We start from the raw sequence: 21,304 nt of genomic DNA, 5'->3' as shown, positions 1-21,304 counted from the left end.
AAGCGAGTATGTATCGAGTACTACCCTTCTCAAAAGTATTACATATAGCTTGCGATACTTACTCTCGTCATAAGAAAGGTACCGCCACAAAAATATTTATGCTATTTTTTTTAATTTGAATTTTTGTTAAGTATTGCATCGTTTGCCTTGCCATGATAGACGAGAGCAATAAGCGATACTGATAATTTATAAATAACACATAACAAAATACTCTCTTCCAGAGTCTTCGTAGAACTGCCCATTGCTAGGCAGAAGTAATTTACTTTTGAGGTTTTTGCTAACACAAACAACACAACAAAAATGTGCCTGTTCAAATATATTTGCAGCATTGGCTGCAGCTCTTTAATAAAGATCAAAAGTTGAAATACATATAATGTTAAAACGTCGCATGTCAGTGCAGAATATAAGGAAATTTAACGCTCTAATCGTTTCTTATATTTTTCATCGTGCTCTGAAATAAAAAATATATTAAAATTGATATTAATTTTATATTTATTATATTTAAGCGTTTAAGAGCTTAACAAATAAAATTTAGCGACATATAATTGAAAACGGTTGGCGGCCAACTAAATAATATGTGCAATTCGACTACCTTTTAATCGATTCAATTTCTTTAAAACTTCTCAGTGTATTTAGAATAATAGCATTTGAAACAATAATACTCATTTGAAGTTAAAAGTATCGAGTACATACTTGCATATAGTGAAGTCGGTACATCACTATTAAACGATGTATCGATGTCCATTAGATATAGATTATCGATAGAATTATATATCATATTCGTGGTTGTTTTTTTCTGATCAAAACATATATTTATTTTGCGTTACAAAAATATTGCATGCACAAGATTCTATCCTGATTAACTGGCGGCCTACTAGTGATTTTCGTTCGGTGACGCACAAATCAAACAAAGAAAATTTTCGTCAAGCTACAAAGAAATACACACACATACATATATACATATACAATATCAAAGTAAGTGCAAGCGAAAAATCGGTAACGAAAAATCCAAAAATCGTGAGGTGAAATATAATATGTGCGTTTACAACTATTTAACATCGTCATATTCATGCTGTGGAATTGGCTACCGTGTAAAAGAATAGAAAGGGGCGTAAGCATGGTTATGAAATTTAGTAATTTCATTATACGGTTTTCCTCGTGTGGCACTCACTTAGTGATGCGCACTGTCCGAACTGAAATACCAGTTGGGACTGAGAAGCGCGATACCGCGGTCTGCGATGAGATCGTGGATACTCAATTTCAATGTAGAGCTTGAGAAACATCGATGTTTGAAAGCGAAATTTATTCAGTTGAAAGGTGGTAAAAAAATTTGCATTTTAAAAATGCTCAAGTACAAAATTGTAAAATCATCAATGATTTTAATAGAAATCCATGATGCTTTTAGAATATTGTTGAAACATTTTGATGTAAACAATGCAATGCGCGCCCATTTTGCTCATCTAGACGCGTTGTCTCGCGCCTAAAACCAGGAGTTTTTAATTGACATCGCTAAACTAAACGGAAAACTGTTAAGGGCAGCAACAAGTACATTCTTTTAAGCTAACGCCTACGCTGAGCTGTAGCTGAAAGGCGTGTGGGCGTGTTAGTTTGGACAGGGCTAAATTTAGCACCGAGCCCGCGTCCTTGATAAATCGATGGGCAAAAATGAAGAAAGAGCAAGCGGCGGTAACACTAACCACAGAAACAACAACCAGAACAACTTAATAAAAAAAAAGAGCGCTGCTGCACTCGTTTGAATGTAGGCGGTTAAAGGCTCTATTCGCATCCTTGATTCCGTTTGTTTGTGTGCGTGTGTGATACTGTGCTTGTGTGAGTGTGTCGGGTGTCTGGCATTTATAGATTTTTGCATGCCGCTCAGCAAATTGTTTGGACTCATCAGTCTTTCTCCCCCTCCTCACAGCAACAAACGTCAAAGGCGCGACTGGCCCGAAAGTAATTCTATAAAGTACACACACATTATGTTCAATAGATATGGGAGGATTCCTGGATAAGCCGAAAACAGCAAAGCATAATGAACAAGGCGAAGGCAATAAGCTGCTCTTTGGCGTCAGCTCGATGCAGGGCTGGCGCTGTGAGATGGAGGACGCGTATTATGCTCAAGCCCGTCTAGGCAATGCATTGGAGGAGTGGAGCTTTTTTGCGGTATTTGATGGCCATGCGGGCTGCAAGGTATCGGAGCACTGTGCCAAGCATTTGCTAGACAGTATCATTACGACAGAGGAGTTCAAGAACGGCGACCATGTGAAGGGTATACGTACCGGTTTCCTGCGCATTGACGAGGTGATGCGACAACTGCCGGAGTTTACCCAAGAGGAAGAGAAGTGCGGCGGCACTACGGCTGTCTGTGCATTCATCAGCTCAACGCAGGTGTATATAGCCAATTGCGGGGATTCGCGTGCGGTGTTGTGTCGTCAGGGCGTTCCGGTGTTTGCCACCCAGGATCACAAGCCTATTTTGCCGGAGGAAAAGGAGCGTATTCACAATGCTGGCGGCAGTGTAATGATAAAACGTGTCAATGGAACACTGGCCGTGTCGCGTGCTCTTGGCGACTATGACTTTAAGAATGTGAAGGAGAAAGGGCAGTGCGAGCAGTTGGTCTCACCGGAACCGGAAATCTTTTGCCAAAGCCGCCAGGACACCGACGAGTTCTTAGTACTCGCCTGTGACGGCATCTGGGATGTCATGAGCAACGAGGATGTATGCAGTTTCATATACTCGAGGCTGAAAGTGACCACAGACCTGGTGAATATTGCCAATCAGGTGGTCGACACCTGTTTGCACAAGGTACAGTATGATCCTAATTGTTAACATAATAAATTATTAATTTGTTTTTTTTTTTTTTTTGTGGAACCATAGGGTAGTCGTGATAACATGAGCATCATAATAATTGCTTTCCCCGGAGCACCAAAGCCAACTGAAGAAGCGAAAGAGGCTGAGCGACGGTTGGAGAAACAAATTGAGAAGATCGCAAGAGGTTGTCTAAGTCGTCTACTCTGTTTATAACTAATCGTAAACGTAACGATAGTAGCAACACAATTGTGTTTATGTCTATGTGCTATCGACCTTCCACCTTCGATGCGCTAAACGACCTGACATAGGCGACTAAAAGCGAATACATTGTACCTTACTTACTTACTTAATGCAAAGATAGGCCCAACCAATGGTTGGCATAGATTAGTAGGTCACCTTAATACAAACGTATTTGTATTAGCTAAATAGCTAGATAATTGAACAAATCCAATCCGCAATGCAAGCACACTTGCAACAAAATTTTCCTGCCACGTAGCACCCGTAAGGAAAACTCGAAAACCAAAAAGAAAACAATTGCTATTACCATTGCCAATACAAAGTCAGTACATAAGTATACGTTCATAACTATACATACTTAGCCCTATGCATCTCCTATTAATAATGCATAGTAAATACCTGTATACATAGCCTGTTAGTTTGTCATATCTATTACTTCTGCTGGCTGTGCGTGTGGCTGAGTGACTGACCATGTGTGTGTGTGTAACAGTATTATTTATTTATTATACCTGTGTTTTAATGCGTGAGCTACTGCCACTGCCAGAGCTTTAAGTGATCGAACTCTTTGTAGCTGAAGAACCCAAAATCCCTGCCCATTTAGACACAGTATATCATGTGCATATTTATAGAAATATATTGTAGTACCATAAGTTTATTAATAATTATCGATATTCCTCCCCCTTAACAGTTGTAGTTGGGGCCCCATTAGCCAGTGTACATATGCTTGTATATAATCCTTTGACTAAATACCCAATCATGCTTTAAAAAAAGATACCTTACGCATATTTGATAAACATTTTATTGAAATACGATCAAAATCAAGTATAATTAAAGCAGACATAGTCATAGTTCATTAGGACATTTGCCAAGTCAAATTCAACTTTATTCAAACTCAAAACAAATATTCGACATAACAGTGCAGATATGAAAAGTAAAGAAACAAGTAATAGCACCATAAAAAAATTGATATGCATGTACTAACGATTTTTCTTGAATTGAGGGAATTGATTTAGATGAGTCATTAACTTATAGCTGCGCTGAGTACAAGCTCAAGTATTAGTCTTATAGAATATTTAGAATTTTTTCTAGTCCGTATACGCGATTGATTTTAGGTAGCTCACAGTATTCATAACACCAAAGTGAATTTTAAAAAACGTCCTTACGACAATGTTCCGGTACAGACGTCAGCTTTATATAGATATACGATGTAGATGATTACTTTATGTAAATGGAATTCTTTATGGTTTACCATTAACTAAAAACAAAACAAACCACAAGTTATTGCAATTAGTCATATTTACTAAAATCTAGTATAAAGTACAACAAAAGACAAAGCTAGTTGAATCAAATGTCCAGACAAATTACTTAGCCTAGGGTAAAGATTTTAATTTCTAAGCCTTAGGTCATCTATATATGTATCAGATGAAACCAAAAGTATGAAACAAAAATATGAAAGAAAGAAAGACGTGAAAAATATTGTAAACCTTATGCTCACCAATTGTTGTGCTTGTTGTCATCGTATACAATTTACTTTAAAATGTTGAATTTAGAAGTGCAATTGATGCGTCGCAGCGAAGCTAATCAAAATCAGTTCGAACATCTCTTCGATATACTGAGAACATTTGTACCTAAGTACTATAGCAATCATTCATATTTGAAATCGCTTGCTCAAGCAGCGGCGTTTATATAGCTAATAATAATAGAATATCAAGACAACTATATAAAAACGTTTCTTTTTCGCTGCTAAGAAAAAATATAACTTGAAATGAAAGATTCGAAAACCAATCAACCAAAGGTGTTTGTTTGCTGTGTTATTCAGTTTTCAGTTTACATTCGATAAACACTTGCTGCTTTCCACGCCCTTTCCTCCAAAACGCAACGCAATCAAAACAACAACTCACCAAATTCATGTGATGAAAACACATTTTTATTTATCGTTTTATTCGTTTACACATTACGCAGCATTTTTATGAACTTTCATTTATTAATTTAGCAAGTGATTTAGTTAACTTTCTTTAGCTGTTGTTTTTGTTTGTTTGTTTGTTTCAAGAATCAGTCGCAATTAATGACTAATGATTTCTTTCAAGTATTCTTTCTAAGATAAATTTGTAAAAGTAAATTTAGCAACGCGCTGTTCTTGTTTTGTTAACGTTGATCGCGCATCGTGCTACAAATCGCACTCTTAATGTACACAATCACTATGAAAAGGGGCGCGTCAAGTCAATGCCAGAAAACAGAAAGCCATACAAATTATGTGAAGAGTGAGCATAAGGTAAGGCACATAGATCCCACAACACACAAATGAAAAGTAAATGATATATGCATGCTCTTAAGATAAAACAAGTTATTATATAAATGTTATCCAATCACTTTTACAATTCGATATGTTCAAATGTTTGTTGTACACTGAATGCTGTAAACAGTTTTCTTATAAACAATACCCAATGCAACGATTATAAAAAAGGGGGCCAGGCAGAGCACTGCCACTCTTCTTTTTTTTTAGTGTACTCCCCTTTGACCTTTTAAAGTGCGAATTTTTGCGACACCACAATTTGTTATATTATTTAAGATTACGCTAACAAAACAGGTCAATGGAATTGAAAAGCAGACATTTTTCTTGTCTTGTATGTTTATCTGGTAATATCACATTCGATTGACCTGTATTAATTAGTCAAGCCTCACGTTAAGTTTGTTGATCTCAATTTTTGCCGGCTCTGGCTGTTGCAACATATTTCGTATTCTATTTTTGATCAATTGTGAATTTGCTTTTGCGTAGCTTTAACATGTATATAAATAATTCGTATATAATTGTACATACAAACACTTTTAACATGAGTCTAACCTTTAAGTTCGATGCACTGAATGTACCCAACTACTACATAATCATTTGCTTATTTCTGGCCTTCTTACAGAGGAGATCGAGAGTAATCAGATCACAGATTATGTGGAGCTATTAAAGTGTCTACAAGACAAAGGTGACATTCTAGGTCTTCCACCCGGCGGCGGATTGCAGTCCAAGTATGTATAACTGGAAAATGGAGTCTGAAGATTTTTGTACAAATTAATTTATACATAAATAAATATATTTTCAGATATCACGTTATCGAGCGCACATTCAAGGAGGTTTTTCCAGATAGTCCATGTGAAGTACGAAATATTTTTTACAACATTTAAAAATTAAAATTTCTGACTACGCTGCGTATTTTACTGCTGCTTATTGATTTTGATTATGCTATTAAGTTCATATTTAGCTTTTTAATTATCTAGATTCATTAACATTTTTGCTTTTCTTGCTTAGCTACCAGATTATTTCTCTTTTATCACTTTTATCATTTGAACTAAAACCATAATTGTTTATTCTAACAATCAGGCTGCATCCCAACTAATTCTTGATTAACAAATCGAAAGCTCTTTACGAATTCTCTTTCTTTTATTTCTAGCTGTATGCATATGATGAGCTATGAATTTTTTAATGCTAAATATTGTTCATTTCTAAATCAACAACAACAACCAAAACAACCAACCAACCAACAAGAGAACAAATGAAACTAAAACCTTAAAATCCGTATGCTCTAACTGTAAGGCGAACCCCATTTTTGTCATTTGCGTCTCTTCGTTTTTACATAGATAAAGAACAAAAGAACAAAAAAAGCAAAAATTAATAATTAAACAGGCACTCGCATGTTCGCTCTGCTCTACCCCGCATGCTCATCCAAAAAAAAAAAACATAAACAAAACAAAAAAACAATAATAATAAATATATTAATGATTATAATTGTAATACAACTCCACAAACTTTCCACTTTACCACGTTTCATATAAGCCCGCGTCCTAGCTGTGCTTTTCTTTGATCAACTGTCTCCAAACTGTTAATAATTTGTCCTTTTCGTTATTCTTGCAGAGTCCAACGCATTAAATTGCAAAACAAACAGTCAACAAATGCAACAACAAAAATAATTTAACAATAAAACCAGAAACAACAAAACACACACAACACACACCACAAATGTACCCTCCACACACACAAAAAGTACACCAAAACCGTTTTCTACTTTGATAAAAAACTAAAAAACATACTAATAATAATTAAAACCCATTATTTTATAGTTCAAATGAAAGCCAGTCCTAAACACAACTAGATGAACCTTGTATTACGTAGATCTTATTTAGATCGTACTTATAGAAAGGAGCGAACTTAAGCAGACCTCAGAGCTAAAAAACGATACCACAAAATATAATCGAATCAAACAGGGTTTGGCTGAAAGCCAACACAATATTTCAGACGCTGACAACTTTCCTTATCTAACTACCCTAACTACCTACATACTACAATTGTTACTAGAGATACAAATACAAATATAGATACAATAGCGATCCCATACGGATAACTCCATGTTAGTCAGTGGTCTATCTATCTTTTCGTGACACCTCATACTTATTATGAATTCAGAAGAACTGTTCACTCGCCTTTCTTTCCCGCCTCCGAACTGTATAGAAAGTTTAGCTTTGTAAAAAATTTACCAAAAAAGAAACGAAAAAAAAATCAATACAAAAACTATTTTTTCCATGTCTTAAAAAGTCGCTCGGAAGGTGTCTGTACAAGAAGTTTTTTATTTTAATTTTCAAACTGTGTATTAATATACTATTGATTCCGAACCGAAGCGGACTTTTGAAAGCTGTATAATGTTTGTTACTGAAGGATCATTTTTGTTCATTATTTTTATATATGTATATGAAGATATCCAATTTAAAAACAAAAAAAAAAAAATAAGTAAAAAAGAAAACTGTAATGGAAAAGAAAAACTATTATTTTTTAAGAAGTGTGCAAAATGAAATATTAAGAAACTTAAAGCAAAACAAAAAAGAAATAACTCCCAAGTTTGTAGTAAATGTTAAAAAAAAAAATCCCTTGAAATTATTCATATTATTTAGTCGGAATTTAGCTGCACAGTGTACCAGTCGTATCACTTCCAAACACGACAAGTGTTGTCCTTGGAGGCAGTTAATATTGCATCCCCCGCATAACTGTAGGCACAACTAAAAACCTCAGACTCATGACCGCTCAGAACCTGGGAGCACTGCCCCGTCTCAGTCAGCCATAGGCGTGCCGTGTTGTCCGCCGAGGCAGTGAGCAGCATGCAACCACTAGGACTGAAACACACCTTGTTCACTTCATCGCTGTGGCCGGCCATAAGGGACAGCATCTCGAACGGCTCCAGGCTCCAAACACGCGCTGTGCAGTCACTGCTGCATGTGGACAGTTGTTTGCCAGCCGCGTCGAAGCTCAAGTCCAGCACTTCATCGCTGTGCGTGGATACCAAGTGCAGCTCCTGGTCCAGGCGACGCAAATCCCAAATGCGTGCAGTGCGGTCCAGGCTGCCGGTCGCAACCAATGTGCTGCTGAAATTCCAAACACAGTTGGACAATTCTGCAGTGTGTCCGCGCAGTTGATGACAGTGGCTGCGGAGTGGAACAGTGCAATTGGCGGCAATATTACATTGATTATGTTAATCTTTAACTCGCCTCTTACTGCGCGTATCCCAAATCGCAGCTGTGTGATCAAACGAGCCCGTCAGCAAGAGCTGGCCGTCGCGAGAGTATCGTGCCGCTATCACCTCGGCGCCGTGGTGGCTCAACTGCTGCAGTTCCTGCGCCGTTTCCGCGTCGAAGATGCGTGCCGTTCCATCAATAGAGGCCGTTGCAACGTCCTGGTCATGCACAGGGTTGAATTCGGCAGCCACCACTTCAGCTGTGTGGCCATACAGCGTGAACTGACACTGGCCGCTGCTTGCGGACCAAATCTTGGCAGTGCCATCAAAAGAGCCCGTGATGATCTTGTCGCTAAACACCCCACAAGAATTAGGCACAATTTAAGAGATTCACTGAAACTTACCAGCGCGGCACGTTGAAGCCGACTGAGAACACCACATTGTCATGGCCGGTGAGCATATGCTGCAGCTGACCAGTGCTGGTGTTGATCACATGGCAGGTGCGATCGTAACTGCCCGTCAAGCAGCGCTCACCGCTGCGATCAAAGCACACGTTGGTGAGCGGCAGAATGTGCGAAGTGTAGGATTTATGCAGATAGAACTTCTTTTTAATCGGTTCGTGTAACTTGGCTTGCAGCTTGACTATTGCCTGCTTCAGTGCGCTGAACATGTCCTGGGAGCTGGAGGCCTTGGAATTGGCGGACAGGCAGAATGTGGAATTATCTGCAGCAACGTCTCCCTGGCCACGCTCCGACTCAATCGCCTCCAGCTCCTGGATTATTACGCTATCTGCTAGCTCCTCCACATTTGTTCTGTAATGAATTAAATTTTAGAGCGGAACGCTGCATCATTTTGGCTACTTACTTGATATTCAAGTCGAGTAAATCAAAATGTCGTAGCCGCTCTCCGCCCGTAGCTGATCTATAGCTCAAGGCCAAACCTATTTAAATATATTATCTTTTACTTTTTGAACAGATCGCGGATTGCTTTAGATTCACCTGGCGGATAGTAGCGCAGAAAAATTTTATTGGCGCTCATCTCGCAGCTTTTGTCTGCGAGGCCAATGTCGAAATTCCTTTAGCGGGACGACTTGTTTGCGAGGTTGAGTTTCGCATGCTGACCTGCTTTAATTTGTTGCGCGTTGCCTTGTCAGCCCCGTCAATGGCGAAGCCAATGACATGCAATAGTCGACTAGTTTGGTCGATTCTCTACTTTGTAAGTCTGGGTCGTTACGTGTGTAGGACTGTGTAGTGTGCAAATATTTTCTTTGTTGCTTTTTTTTTGCTGCTTTGCTCCTCAATGAAACCAAATTTGATTTGGTGGAGTTAATACGAAAGTCAGTTCTGCAAGACATTGACCTTAAAAGATTACGAATAGCGTAATTTGAAATGTATTTCCTTAACTTAAATACCGATACACTCGTATACCTTTATAACTGTTTCTATTTGATTTTCCGCCATTGTGATAAAGCTTTGATGTGCAACCTAAAGCTTTCTCGAAAACCCATTTACCTGTTAAAGCTCATTCGCCCTGCTAGTCCGAGTGTATGAAAAATGGCCGTATAAAAACAAAATGGCCGTTAGGTGTCGCCTACGGTGTGGTTTGTGTACTCGATAGCTTGTAAAATTGTTTGTTGCTGCTTTAAACATTACGTACATCTTTAATCACTTACTTTATATTGAGCTGCGTCTAAAGATTTTTAAAGTTGAAATTAAATTGAATTAATTCAGTACATTTTGTGCGCGAGCTCCCAAAACGATTTTGGCCTTGGGTGACCATAAAACAAGTTTGTAACCCCACACATTTGTTTTTCGCCTATTAATAAGTATCTATAAAACCTAATTAGCTTGTTTAATTCTATTGGTCCCAAACGCCAATTGATGCCAGCACCTGTTTACATTAACATATGTAATACACATGTACATATATACAATACAGTTATATTTCGACACCACACACACGGTCAGAGGTGGCCACTGGCAGCCGCAATAAAGGCAATTAGATTTTCTTACCTTGCTCGTGCCTCGTTTCGACATTTTCACTAATTTAATTTGCTCGGTAATCACTGAGACGTGGGCGGCTTGGCGCGGGCAAGACAGCAATGTCCATTAGGCTAATACATGAACGCAGATAGCAAGAGATGAATAGGGCGTGCGAGAGGGGGGGACAACAAAATGACCATAGCCAATAATGATAACAAATTATTAGATACTTATTATCACACCCAATTTTGTAGCAGTGAACAAAACTGAAACGGACAGTCCGGTGCGCACAATGGCTAAACAAAGGAAGATATTTGGAAAAATAATACGCAACAAAAATTGCTTATTTATAATGAAGCATTTCATTGATTTTGGTCCAACGAGCAGTCGACAAAATAAAAACAAAAGCCAGATGTTGAATGCATAAACCTGGAACAGCGATTCATTATAAGGGCAGACAGCATTGTAATTTCTGTACGACAACAGCAGCAACAGCTGTTGCCACGTATCATGTCTTTATTTAGCGACTTTTTTCCTTATTTCCTTATGACATATGTTAGTTGTCGGCGAAAGCGGATACGGAAGCTGTGTGGGAAATGACCGACACGCTGAAAGCCAGGGGCAACGAAATGCGGAATGCAAATGAAATCAATTTAAAATCTCATAAAACGCTCTCGCAAACAAAGCAGAGCAAATCCACAGCCTTAGCAGGCATTGAGCATCATGCGGATTTAAATTTATGCTCAATAAATTTTTGTTGATTTCCGGCAAGCCCGCAACCTGCCAACACTTGAGCTGTGCGTGTGTGGATGAGTACCAAAAATGCGGCGCTGCATAAATTAAAGACACACGCGCACACCTACCCACACACAGACACATACTGAATGTTACCTTTATCCTCGAAAATTATTATTGCCGATATTTTATGAGTGTTTTTTCGACAGCTTGTGGCCCATTTTCGAGCTGGGTCGCCCATCCTCCCGACTGCTGGTATACGTTGGTTAAGCAAATTATGCTTAAATGGCAGAAACTTTTCGGTTGCGAGTTTCCGGGCCGATAGAGAAGCACCTCCAGGCTTAAACGTAGATTTTGGACTAAGACCCGGAATGGTACATCAGCAGATTTTCAGCTTTTATTTTTTTAGGTAGCACCTCAGCCTCGGTTTTTCTATACCCTGTACAATAGGTTATGTCGATAGCATATGAGTCAGACGGAATCTTAGGTAAACCTTGCAGGTTCAAGCTATATCCAATAAGTCGATGTGAGTTGGCGTTTGCTGATATTTTGTTTCTTCTGCAGATACACCAAATGTCTAAGGACCGTCCAGAACTTCCCTTTACATGTTTTTGCATATCCTCGAAATATTTTTAGCTAGACCACCGCGCAAATTGGTGATGTAGTGTGTATAACTGGAGAAACATACGCTTGACGTCCTCGTAATTATATTTTCCACAGTTCGGCAAACTTGCTGGCCCGCGGGCTTTGAGCGAGTGCACCGAACGAGCCAATTCAATTGCACTCCTCTTCCCTGCGCAGTGATGCTGATTTGCAATTGGGTTTTTTTATAACAAATATTTTTGGACTTTTTGTACCCTGAAACCATTGAAAATAGGTAAAAAGGGTATAACGTATTTGTGCAAATTTATGCCCCGTTTGCAAGGAATCCATTTAAATCTATATTGAAATCCGTTTTTTATTAGCAATTTGGAAAATAATAAGAGCAAGACTCGCCAAACTTGACAAACAGAATTTGTTAAAGAAAACATATTTTGGCTGGCCTCGAGTTTGGGGCAGCAAGGGCAAATTGCAAGAATTTCTGTATACATCTTAAATCGTTTTGTTTTCAATAAGAATTAATACATTACTTGCGGCGGCAAGAAGTGCGTTCTTTTGCGAGCTCGAACCCTACCGAGGAAATTTAATTTTTTCTTTTTGCTGGTGTGGCTGTTGAGTAGAGCCGGCAGCAATTAATGCGGTCATTTGCGAGTTCGATCTCTGCCAAGGGAACTTTTTTTTTTAATTTATCTTTATTACTACAAACGATCGCGTAACGCGAGTTGCATTTGGTGTTGGAATAAAAGGTTTTAGGGTATCCCCTAGTCGGGAGCTCCCGTTAGAACCTTGTTTTCATTTCTCATTTTGATTGGCAAATATGTTTCATCAATATGTATTTTATGTTTATCCCTTTCTTAAGTTTTGTAATAAGTTTCCATATGCGAAATTAGTCTATCTTTTATACCTATATGAATGCTCGCTTAATTGGACATCTCAAGTTGACAAGAATCTGGCGGGTTGTCTGCCGTCCATCATTCACGGTGTATTTTTTGGTAGAGTCGTTTAACAGTTTATGACTTTGATAAATTAAATTGGGCATGGCCGGCTGAAAGCACGCGCATACAAATTCTCCCATGCCCCCACGGATGAACGTACAATTTTACTTATGAAGGCGCCTTCTATGGCTGCAGTTCATGAAAAGTTTAAGCTCAAGACTGGGGTCGTCTTAAATCCTTAAAGCCGTTTATGGGCAATCGAAATGCAGACACATCGAAATGTTATAAAGTTTAATATCAGATCTCGGACTAAAAGCGTCCCTGTCAGACCTGAACTCATCTCAGAAGAGTATATGTGTTTTTAAGGTCTGCCCTAAGCTTTATTAACCGGGAACAGCAGCAGCCACAGCAGAAGCAGGAAGGAAGGTAGCACAGTAGCAACACTTTGTGCGGTTTTGCGGCCACATCAAGTATACGCACCATAAATCAGAGCAACGACCAAAACCGCTCGCAACATGCCCAATGACGTATTGAATGCATTAAACTCTGTCTTAAATTGCGTACCGGCCGTTTGCCATAAGTTTAAGTGGTGCTTAAAATGAATTATGCATTGCCAGCGTTATTATATATGAGTTCATTTATGTGCATGTATGCCTAAACACACATAACAGACCCGATTGGGCGCACATTAGAGCAGAGATTGTTGCCGTGGTTTAGATCTATTTGATTATCATGTACATGTTGTTTTGTCCGAATGTCTGAAATGCAAAATATTTTGTATGTATTTGAAGTTTACGCTTGTGGATAACTGCTATTAACAGATTCTATTTGCTATCTACTATCCTTTAAATATGATTTTTGTGTCCTAGTAAACTCTTTAACGGTTTATTTTCTTTTTTTTTACAGCGCGAAGCAATTACATTTTTTGTACCCATATAATTACATTCCATAAAATTTGGCGAATTCTTCGAACATTTGCACAATACACGTTGGGCTTAGGTAAGTTGATATAATTATGTTATTTTTAATGATTCATTCAACATGCTGCCAAGGTTCAAACCGCTTAAAACACATGACACACTTATTGTGTGGCTAACTGATTGCTTTCATGAAAAATTCACTTAATGTCCTTTCAGGGTATGCAAAGCAAAATGTGCGTAAAATTTATGCAAACAAGTGCCAAATATAATGAATTAACTCATGTGTTCATATGCATATGTGTGGGTGAGTGTGTGTTGTATGCATGGGTATGTTTTGTTTGCTTAGTAAATGGGTCTTCTGATATTTAAATGCAATTTGGCTTACTTAGGGCCTTAATCTACATGGATTAAGCATTCTCTTAATCGATTTGAAGCATCGAAGTGCACTAAGAAAGCGCTCATAATATAGGTATTTCATTTCAACAGAATGCGGCACAAGCAGTTAATACAGCTTATAAACATTCGTTAATTTAATAGTGTATAGTGCGTCAAATTTATTTATTTTTCTTAAAGAATTATTATTAATAAACCGTTCACGTTCAATCGATATCTATCTAAACATTTTTGTCATTTTTTACCTATTACATCCTTCTATGTCTTTATATGGTTTTTGGAAATGTGAAATAGAAACATTTTTATTAAATTCGAAACTCAATATATTTATGCACATCAATTAAAAATAGGGTTAGCAAGGGCATAAAAGTTTGGACACTGATGAAGAACTTTTACACTGTTGCTCTAACTTTGTGTGCAAATATGGAGGCAGGTGCATGTGCATGTGTGGGTGAGTGTCTGAGTAAATGTGTACATGCATGGGGTTGTGTAAATGCGTAGTTGTGGGCGCGCCTGTGCAGTTGGCGGTGCGTTTGCCACTAATTAAATGAAATCAGCAAATTAAGTAGTAAAAATTGTGCAGCTAACAAAATGATTTATTTTGTTTAGCTTTTGCGATACTTAAACAAAGTAAATGCCAACCAAAATAAAACAAACACAACTCGGACGTAGTTTCATGCCTGGGCTGTCTAGCAGCCAAGCAGCCGGCCGGAAGCTAAGTAGGCATGCTTGGACGGTCTTTTTAGTAATATAAATTTGTATAGCTAAAATATAAATTTAATTAACATTAATTGCCCTGATATTATTCATTCGCACCTGCGTCGGCGAGCGTTGCTATATGAAATTGTTAACTGCATATAATGTATTCCCAGCGCTGCTAAAAGACTTGGGGTCACAGTTGAATATTGTTGTTGTTGTTGTTGTTGTTGTCGCTGTTATTGCCGGCACGAGTTTTGCACACTTGTGTTTATGGTCAAAGTTTTTGGTTTGGCCAAAAAGGCGAGAACTTCTCTCAGCCACTGAGCACAACATTTTGAGAACTTGTGATTTCTGACTCGTGATTCAATGAAATCTTTTGAACCGCAATGAACTTTGCCAACAATACTGCTGCTGCTGCTTTCGGTGGTAGTTGTTTGCGCTGCAATGCAGTGCAAGTCAATTAAAATTTATTACACATACGCGCCGTTATAGGGCATTGGACTGGGCAACCATAGGAGGCGCAAAGTCCAGCTGCAGAAACTGTTCCTGTCCAGTTTCAATTTGTTTAATGGGTCACTTGGGCGTGCGGGCCAAAAGTTTTCATGAGCTGGCGAACAAGCCATAAAAGTAAATAGCCAGCGACGATGACGACGACGACGGCTATGGAGCCTCTGCTCAGTCGACTAGGCAACCACAGAAGCGCACGCGACCGCACACCTGTACGTTTATGTGCGGCTTGCAGCATGGTTCCACAGTTCTCTTTTCAGCCATGCCAATCACATAGCATATGTACATACATATACATATATAATCGCGAAATGTAGACATTGTTGGCTTTCGTGCAAAATGATATTTGAGTTAGATAATCGCGGTAATCCAATGATATCGCTCACACACAGACACACATGCATAGACTGGAGGATCTGGTGTTTATTCGTCACAAAAAGTTGCGCTCATCTTCGTTGCCCGGTGAAAGTTACCCGCTTCGCCTATTTAGCTTACTTTTAAGTCAGCCTTCGGCAGTTGTGTGTATAATAAGCTTAACTAAACGTGTGTGTCCCAGTGTGTGCATGTGTGTGTGTGTGTTGGTGAGTGCGCGTGTGTTCTGTACGCTGTTTGCTTAGCAATCGCGCTGCCATTTTGGTCTTATGCAACACCAAAGCACGCAAATAGCTTCCCAAGCAAACACCCAAGTAAATCTTCTGAAGCTGCTGTAATAATACAAAAATAAAAGAGAAAAGTTAATACGGTGCTCGGCTGTAGCTGTTTATGCCAAGAAACTGATACTGAAACCGCTTTACAGATGTTCGCTACGAATGTATTTGTTTACTTATGTATATATATAAATATATTTGGCAATATATAGTTATTTACATGTTAATAATATAGTTATTTACATGTCGGATTTTCGATTTAGCAAGCTGCTCATTTTTAATTTTATATCAGTAGCTTAAAGCTTGAAGACACTTCAAGTAGGTAACAAGCTATGGAAAATGCTTGCTTGTTGTAACCAAATTCGAGATACAGTACCGGGGCAATATGCAGGGTATTTAACTGTGTTGGCATTTAAAATAAATATATATAGAGATAAGAAAAAATAAAACTCTAGCACGCAGTTAAAACAATTCTAAAAAGTACATCAAAGCGAAGCAATACCAAATTTTTAAATTGTCGGCATCCTATTGTAAGACCCAACCGCTAAATGTGATTTGTGTGCGATTTAACGCATTTGGTGCGCTTATAAATTATTTTTATACCCATTGCAATTTAGATGAAATCGTATTTGTAAAACGATTTCTCTTTTATACAGCTGCCTTCAAGGTAAAAAACACATTTTTCTTTTGCAGTGAGCACGTGTGTTTGTGCGGAGGATGGGCAGACCGTGTGGGTGTATGGCCATATAACGTATTCACACCAACGAATTTTAATTGCTAGCCATATAAAGTCAAACAAAAAGTTTCGTCAGTGAATTTGCTTAGTCTTTTACATGCGGGAGCAAGAGCGGGCAAGCAGACAGTTCTTGAACTCTTACTACACGGTCGGGATAAGGCGGAGCTTCATATTAAATTTTGGAAGTTCTAGTAAGGTCCCGATAAATTGCAGAAATACAAAAGACTGTACAAATTACATCAAACCTTTTCATTCTACCACTATTTAATTAACTAAAAAAAAAAGCACCAAATGCTTAGATAAAAAAAACCATAAAAAATTTTGATCGCAGGTGCGAAAGAAAGGAGCTACTCGTAAGACATTTTTTTATACCATAGCTTGGCTCATAACAGCCGTTCCCCCAAAATTTTGGTTTCGAAAAATTCATTCAAATTTAAAAATACCATTATTTGTTTTTTATTTCTTTTTTTTTGCGTTGTTATCATTATTTCATTTTCAATCTGACAGGGACAATAACATTAAAAACAATAACCATCTGTACACTAAACGGTTAATTAGGTGATCAAGCAATTTTAATCTGCATGTTTCCCAAGTGATTACCCAGAGGGTTGACATGGCAACTTTTTTATGTAGCTGTCCAATGTTGATAAGCTTTGCCTTTAATGAAGGGAGTATAGTGCCTAATATCCAGATTGCTCAAGATATTTTGTAAGACAAAAAGTTTGATTGCAGGTTTGCGTATGTTCGATCCGGCCAATTCCTACTGCGTGCAACAGGAAGACAGATCTATGCAAAGGTTAATGGCGATTTCTGATCAAGAATATAAATTAATTAAGTTACGCGCAGACATATCTCGTAGTATGATTATGAGTTTGATTGCTTATATATTATATGAGATGCACAGTTAAACTTTTACAACTTAGTTTAGTCAATATATTTTGTCAGTTTTCGAACGATCGTTCCTATGGCAGCTATATGTGGTGCGGTTCCGACAGAAGGAGGGACGTGGTACAGAAAGATGGACGTATGCAAAGTTTGATGACGATAGCTTAACAACTGAGAGACTAATTCGCATATAAGCAGACAGATGGACATACAGAGAGACGGACATGGCTATATCGACTTGGCTGTTGATTCTGATCAAGAATATATATACTTTATAGGGTCGGAGCTGACTCCTTTCTGCAAGGGTGTAAAAAGGCTAGTTTAAATATGGCCCTATTCGATTTAGCTTTGTTTAAGTTTGGTTCCGGTGCTTTTATAAGCTTGATAGTCTGTTATGCTAACTACCTTTTACGGAGTCCGATTTGTGGTGTATATTATTGTGTTCCAAAGTGTAGCTGACCACCGTTCACTGCGATTCAGTCTACATTTATTTTCGAATATTTATGGTCTATCATCAAACAAGAACAAAACAGGCTGACGGCAGGCGAGAGCGCCACTGACAGTTGATAACGCGAATCCGCGCGTGTTGGCACGTTAATTGAAATACGTGGGTCACAGGTGGAACCTGGCAAGTGAGAGTGAGTGTGCGCTGTCATGTGTGTGTGGACTGTGTGCGGTGCCCAGGCTGCCTGTTGCCTCGGATGTTCCGTATTAGCAACACGTTGAAATACATAATTTAAAGTTTTCGCAGCTGCATAATCCCCGGCTGAGATTACAGCTGCGCTTCAACAAGTGCCGCAAATGCAGCGCTTGGCCACGCCCACACAAACCCTCTCAGGGCCTCCCACCTAGTTTATCAGATCTGCACAGTCTGCGGCGCTGGCACAAACTTTGCCACTACCAAAGTTGTGTGTGCCACATGCCAAACGTAAAAGTTGGAAATTAAATTCCTTGGACAAAGACGCAGGCACACACATGGACACACACAAACATACACACCCGACACGCAAACATGCCAGGAACTGCAGCTGGCTCACTAGTTGTGGCAGGATTTGATCGCCTTTTCCAGCCCTCTCGGCATTGCAACCTCATCAATATGGGAAGGTGGTTCCTTATAATATGCAAATGTAATCAGTGCCTACATTTTTTTACGTTCCTCGATGAGAGTGCGACTGCATGTGTGGGTGTGGGTATGGGTGTGTGCGTGTGCGCGTGCGTGTGTGGTGTGTGATGGCAAATTCTGTGCGTGCTTTTGTATTTTATGTCTACATGCATTTGTTTATGTGCGTTTTATGTGCCATGAACTTTGTATGCAGCCTTTGGCCGAGCAATGAGCAAGGACCTCACACGGATTTATGTACCAGGATTTAGCCAGAACTCAGCAGCTGAGCCAGTTAACCACAACCACACACTCGCACATAAAACTTTACATGGCCACTGGACACGTTACTTGGGAGCGCACTGTCGATTCCTTAGCCACGGCAATGGCAATAGCAACAATCTTGAAAAACAAGAGCCCCAAGTAAGCCAAAGCAGTGCACAAAAAATGAGAAAAAAAATATACGTAAACATGCAAATTGCTTTATAAAAAGCATTCTGGTTTCCGTTTCTCGCTTCTGGTCGTTGAAACTCGCCTACCCACAAAGCTTCTGATGAAAATCGCAAAGTAAAAATTTTTTTTTGTTTTTCATTATATTCTATTCTTTATTGGATTTGTACCAAACTAGTTGCTTCAAGCTAAGAGTAAGCAGATAAGAATTTATGAATTCAATTGAGCAAATTGTTCGCTGGATACATTTGAAAAGACCACACAAACTATAAAATTACAAAATTAAAAAAATATATAGAAAAATTGCAATGCATAGAATTTTTTTAATTTAGTCCAATTACTAAACTATAGTTTAAGATTTATCTAAAGATTGTGGATTTTGCGATTAAATTGTGAAATATGTAGAGTCAGATTTTCACATAGATCAGGAAAGTTTCAGCCCGATCGAATTGTAAGCCAAAAATGACAAGCCGCTATAATTTTTGTACACTTGCGGGTGCAGTAATTTTACATAATGTAACAAAAGTACAAACATCACCATTCAGTAAGTTAATTAGGACAAACTGTTTTAGATATGGAGGACATAACAAGCGTATCAAATTTTGTCGATGTGTCTTCAAATTGCATTTGGGCCGAAGGTATTTTATCTGGAACACAATAATCTGGGAGGAGAACTTGAAGGTTCCATCCGCTTGGCTTTTCACGCAGTCCTCGAATGTAAATTGCATTTACTGTTTTCCCGTAAACTGTTGCATGGTGCAAAGTTGAAGGAACCTTTATAAAAAAAAACGTAAAATTAGAGATCCTGTTCTTTTAAAAAAACCCTGAATGCGTTTAAAAACTGCGGAGATGTTTTTTTATGTACTCACCATGTGCATATGACGAGCGGAAATCAGTTAAGAGCTTCTCCTGGCCACCACCCATGAGTCACGACCCGGCCTGACTCTGGCCGGCCATTTTTCATTTAGCATGCAAAATTGTTTTTTCACCCAGAAGCGCGTATGGGTGCACATACACATACTACAATTTGGACGTATGTATATAGTGAAAATGAAAATCTGTAGACTGAAACTTTGGAGCCTATCGAATGTCTCTCTCCATATGCCATCAGCTATTTGGCAATTCCATGCCTAAGCATTTCACAGTCAGTTGCAGTTGTGTTTCCGCTGCCAATTTTAATCAATTCAAACTGAGCGTCCAGCAACGTGAATAAAAACAACAGCTACAATGATAGCAACGGCCGCTACCGCTGGTGCCCTTTTGTTTACCGTTGCCAGTGAACACTGCCATTTACCGATGCCAGGTACCACGGCCAGATATTGCTGCAACATTTGGCCCACTTCATCTGCAGGATTTGCTAGCCGCAAGTCGGAATCTATGATGCGGCACATTGTTAGAAGAGAGTGCAGCCTTCTAATTCAAGCTTCAGGCTCTGCACATTTTGCTGAAATGATGAATATTAATCAGATGGATGGCATAATCGTTAATGTTAATGTAGAGGCTTTTGCTTGGTTCGTTTTGCGGACCTTCCATGTGTGTTTCATTGATTTAAATTTCTTTCGCTGCTATGGAAACAAAAGTTTCCAAAAATACAATGGATCGAACTAAAATATCTGTTGCAGATTAGAAATTGCTGAGACCATACTCGGCAAATATATAACGTCTTGCCTTGAAGCTCGCTTTGTAAGCTCGAGTTTCCTCATTAATGAATCTAAGTTTTAGTAATTTTATTTCTATGATCTGATTAAATTCTTACTTAAGCTTGGGCGCTTTTAAACTGACCTTACCCGTGCCAACGAACGAGTTCGGCTTTAAATCAATTTTTTACTATTGTTGGCAGCGTTTGCCTGTTGTCTGGTATATAAGAATACATTTCATTCGTATTAAGTGAATTTTAGAGATACATTAACGGTAGCACAAAGGTTTTGCATGTTAACAGCTACAACTGATAACCTAAATTAGCTACCGCTTGGCTTTGACGTTTGTTGAATGAATATTTATTAAACCCCAAAATTGACGATAATGAAGCTTACAAAGTGCAGCCTATGATTTAGGTTTTCTTCAACCATTTAAGAAAATATCCCAACTCTATATTTTTGGCGAGAGAACTTAAATCGACGACTACATAAATACTTCTCTAAAATTTAATATATTACGTTGGCGCAATTGCTCTATATGT

The 21,304-nt window shown here is 38.6% G+C and overlaps 2 protein-coding genes across 3 annotated transcripts; one reads left to right on the top strand and one right to left on the bottom strand.

Annotated features, from left to right (window-relative positions):
• The first annotated feature begins 768 nt into the window (after window positions 1-768).
• LOC115764900 (protein phosphatase 1B) lies at window positions 769-6,985 on the top strand. 2 transcript variants are annotated; one of them, XR_004018058.1, is made up of 7 exons: window positions 770-975; window positions 1,922-2,805; window positions 2,878-2,995; window positions 5,961-6,066; window positions 6,141-6,195; window positions 6,489-6,626; window positions 6,950-6,985. XR_004018058.1 is itself a non-coding variant. In XM_030708191.1 (6 exons), exons 2-6 carry the CDS (start codon window positions 1,993-1,995, stop codon window positions 6,962-6,964), a joined length of 1,107 nt encoding a protein of 368 aa, XP_030564051.1. In that variant the 5' UTR covers window positions 769-975; window positions 1,922-1,992; the 3' UTR covers window positions 6,965-6,985. The 2 variants fall into 2 exon arrangements, 1 of the variants encoding a protein (XP_030564051.1); XM_030708191.1 differs by lacking the exon at window positions 6,489-6,626 and having other exon boundaries at window positions 769-975.
• Window positions 6,986-8,012: 1,027 nt separating this feature from the next.
• Window positions 8,013-9,575, bottom strand: LOC115765016 (dynein assembly factor with WDR repeat domains 1). Its single transcript, XM_030708370.1, is given in 5 exon segments — window positions 8,013-8,508; window positions 8,572-8,898; window positions 8,900-9,349; window positions 9,402-9,477; window positions 9,536-9,575. Coding segments are annotated over 5 exon segments (1,389 nt in total).
• Window positions 9,576-21,304: the final 11,729 nt, after the last annotated feature.

Source organism: Drosophila novamexicana, unplaced genomic scaffold (genome assembly GCF_003285875.2).
Source record: "Drosophila novamexicana strain 15010-1031.04,08,12 unplaced genomic scaffold, DnovRS2.1 tig00000877-arrow-arrow-pilon, whole genome shotgun sequence".
NCBI lineage: Eukaryota > Metazoa > Arthropoda > Insecta > Diptera > Drosophilidae > Drosophila > Drosophila novamexicana.
The sequence above is the reverse complement of the archived record's forward strand: the minus strand, read 5'-3'. Positions and strand labels throughout refer to the sequence as shown.

Coding starts and splice junctions, on each gene's coding strand:
- LOC115764900 (XM_030708191.1), top strand. CDS start 1,993: ATGGGAGGATTCCTGGATAAGCCGAAAACAGCAAAGCATAATGAACAA. Junction 2,806..2,877: donor TCGACACCTGTTTGCACAAG/GTACAGTATGAT, acceptor GTGGAACCATAG/GGTAGTCGTGATAACATGAG. Junction 2,996..5,960: donor AATTGAGAAGATCGCAAGAG/GTTGTCTAAGTC, acceptor GCCTTCTTACAG/AGGAGATCGAGAGTAATCAG.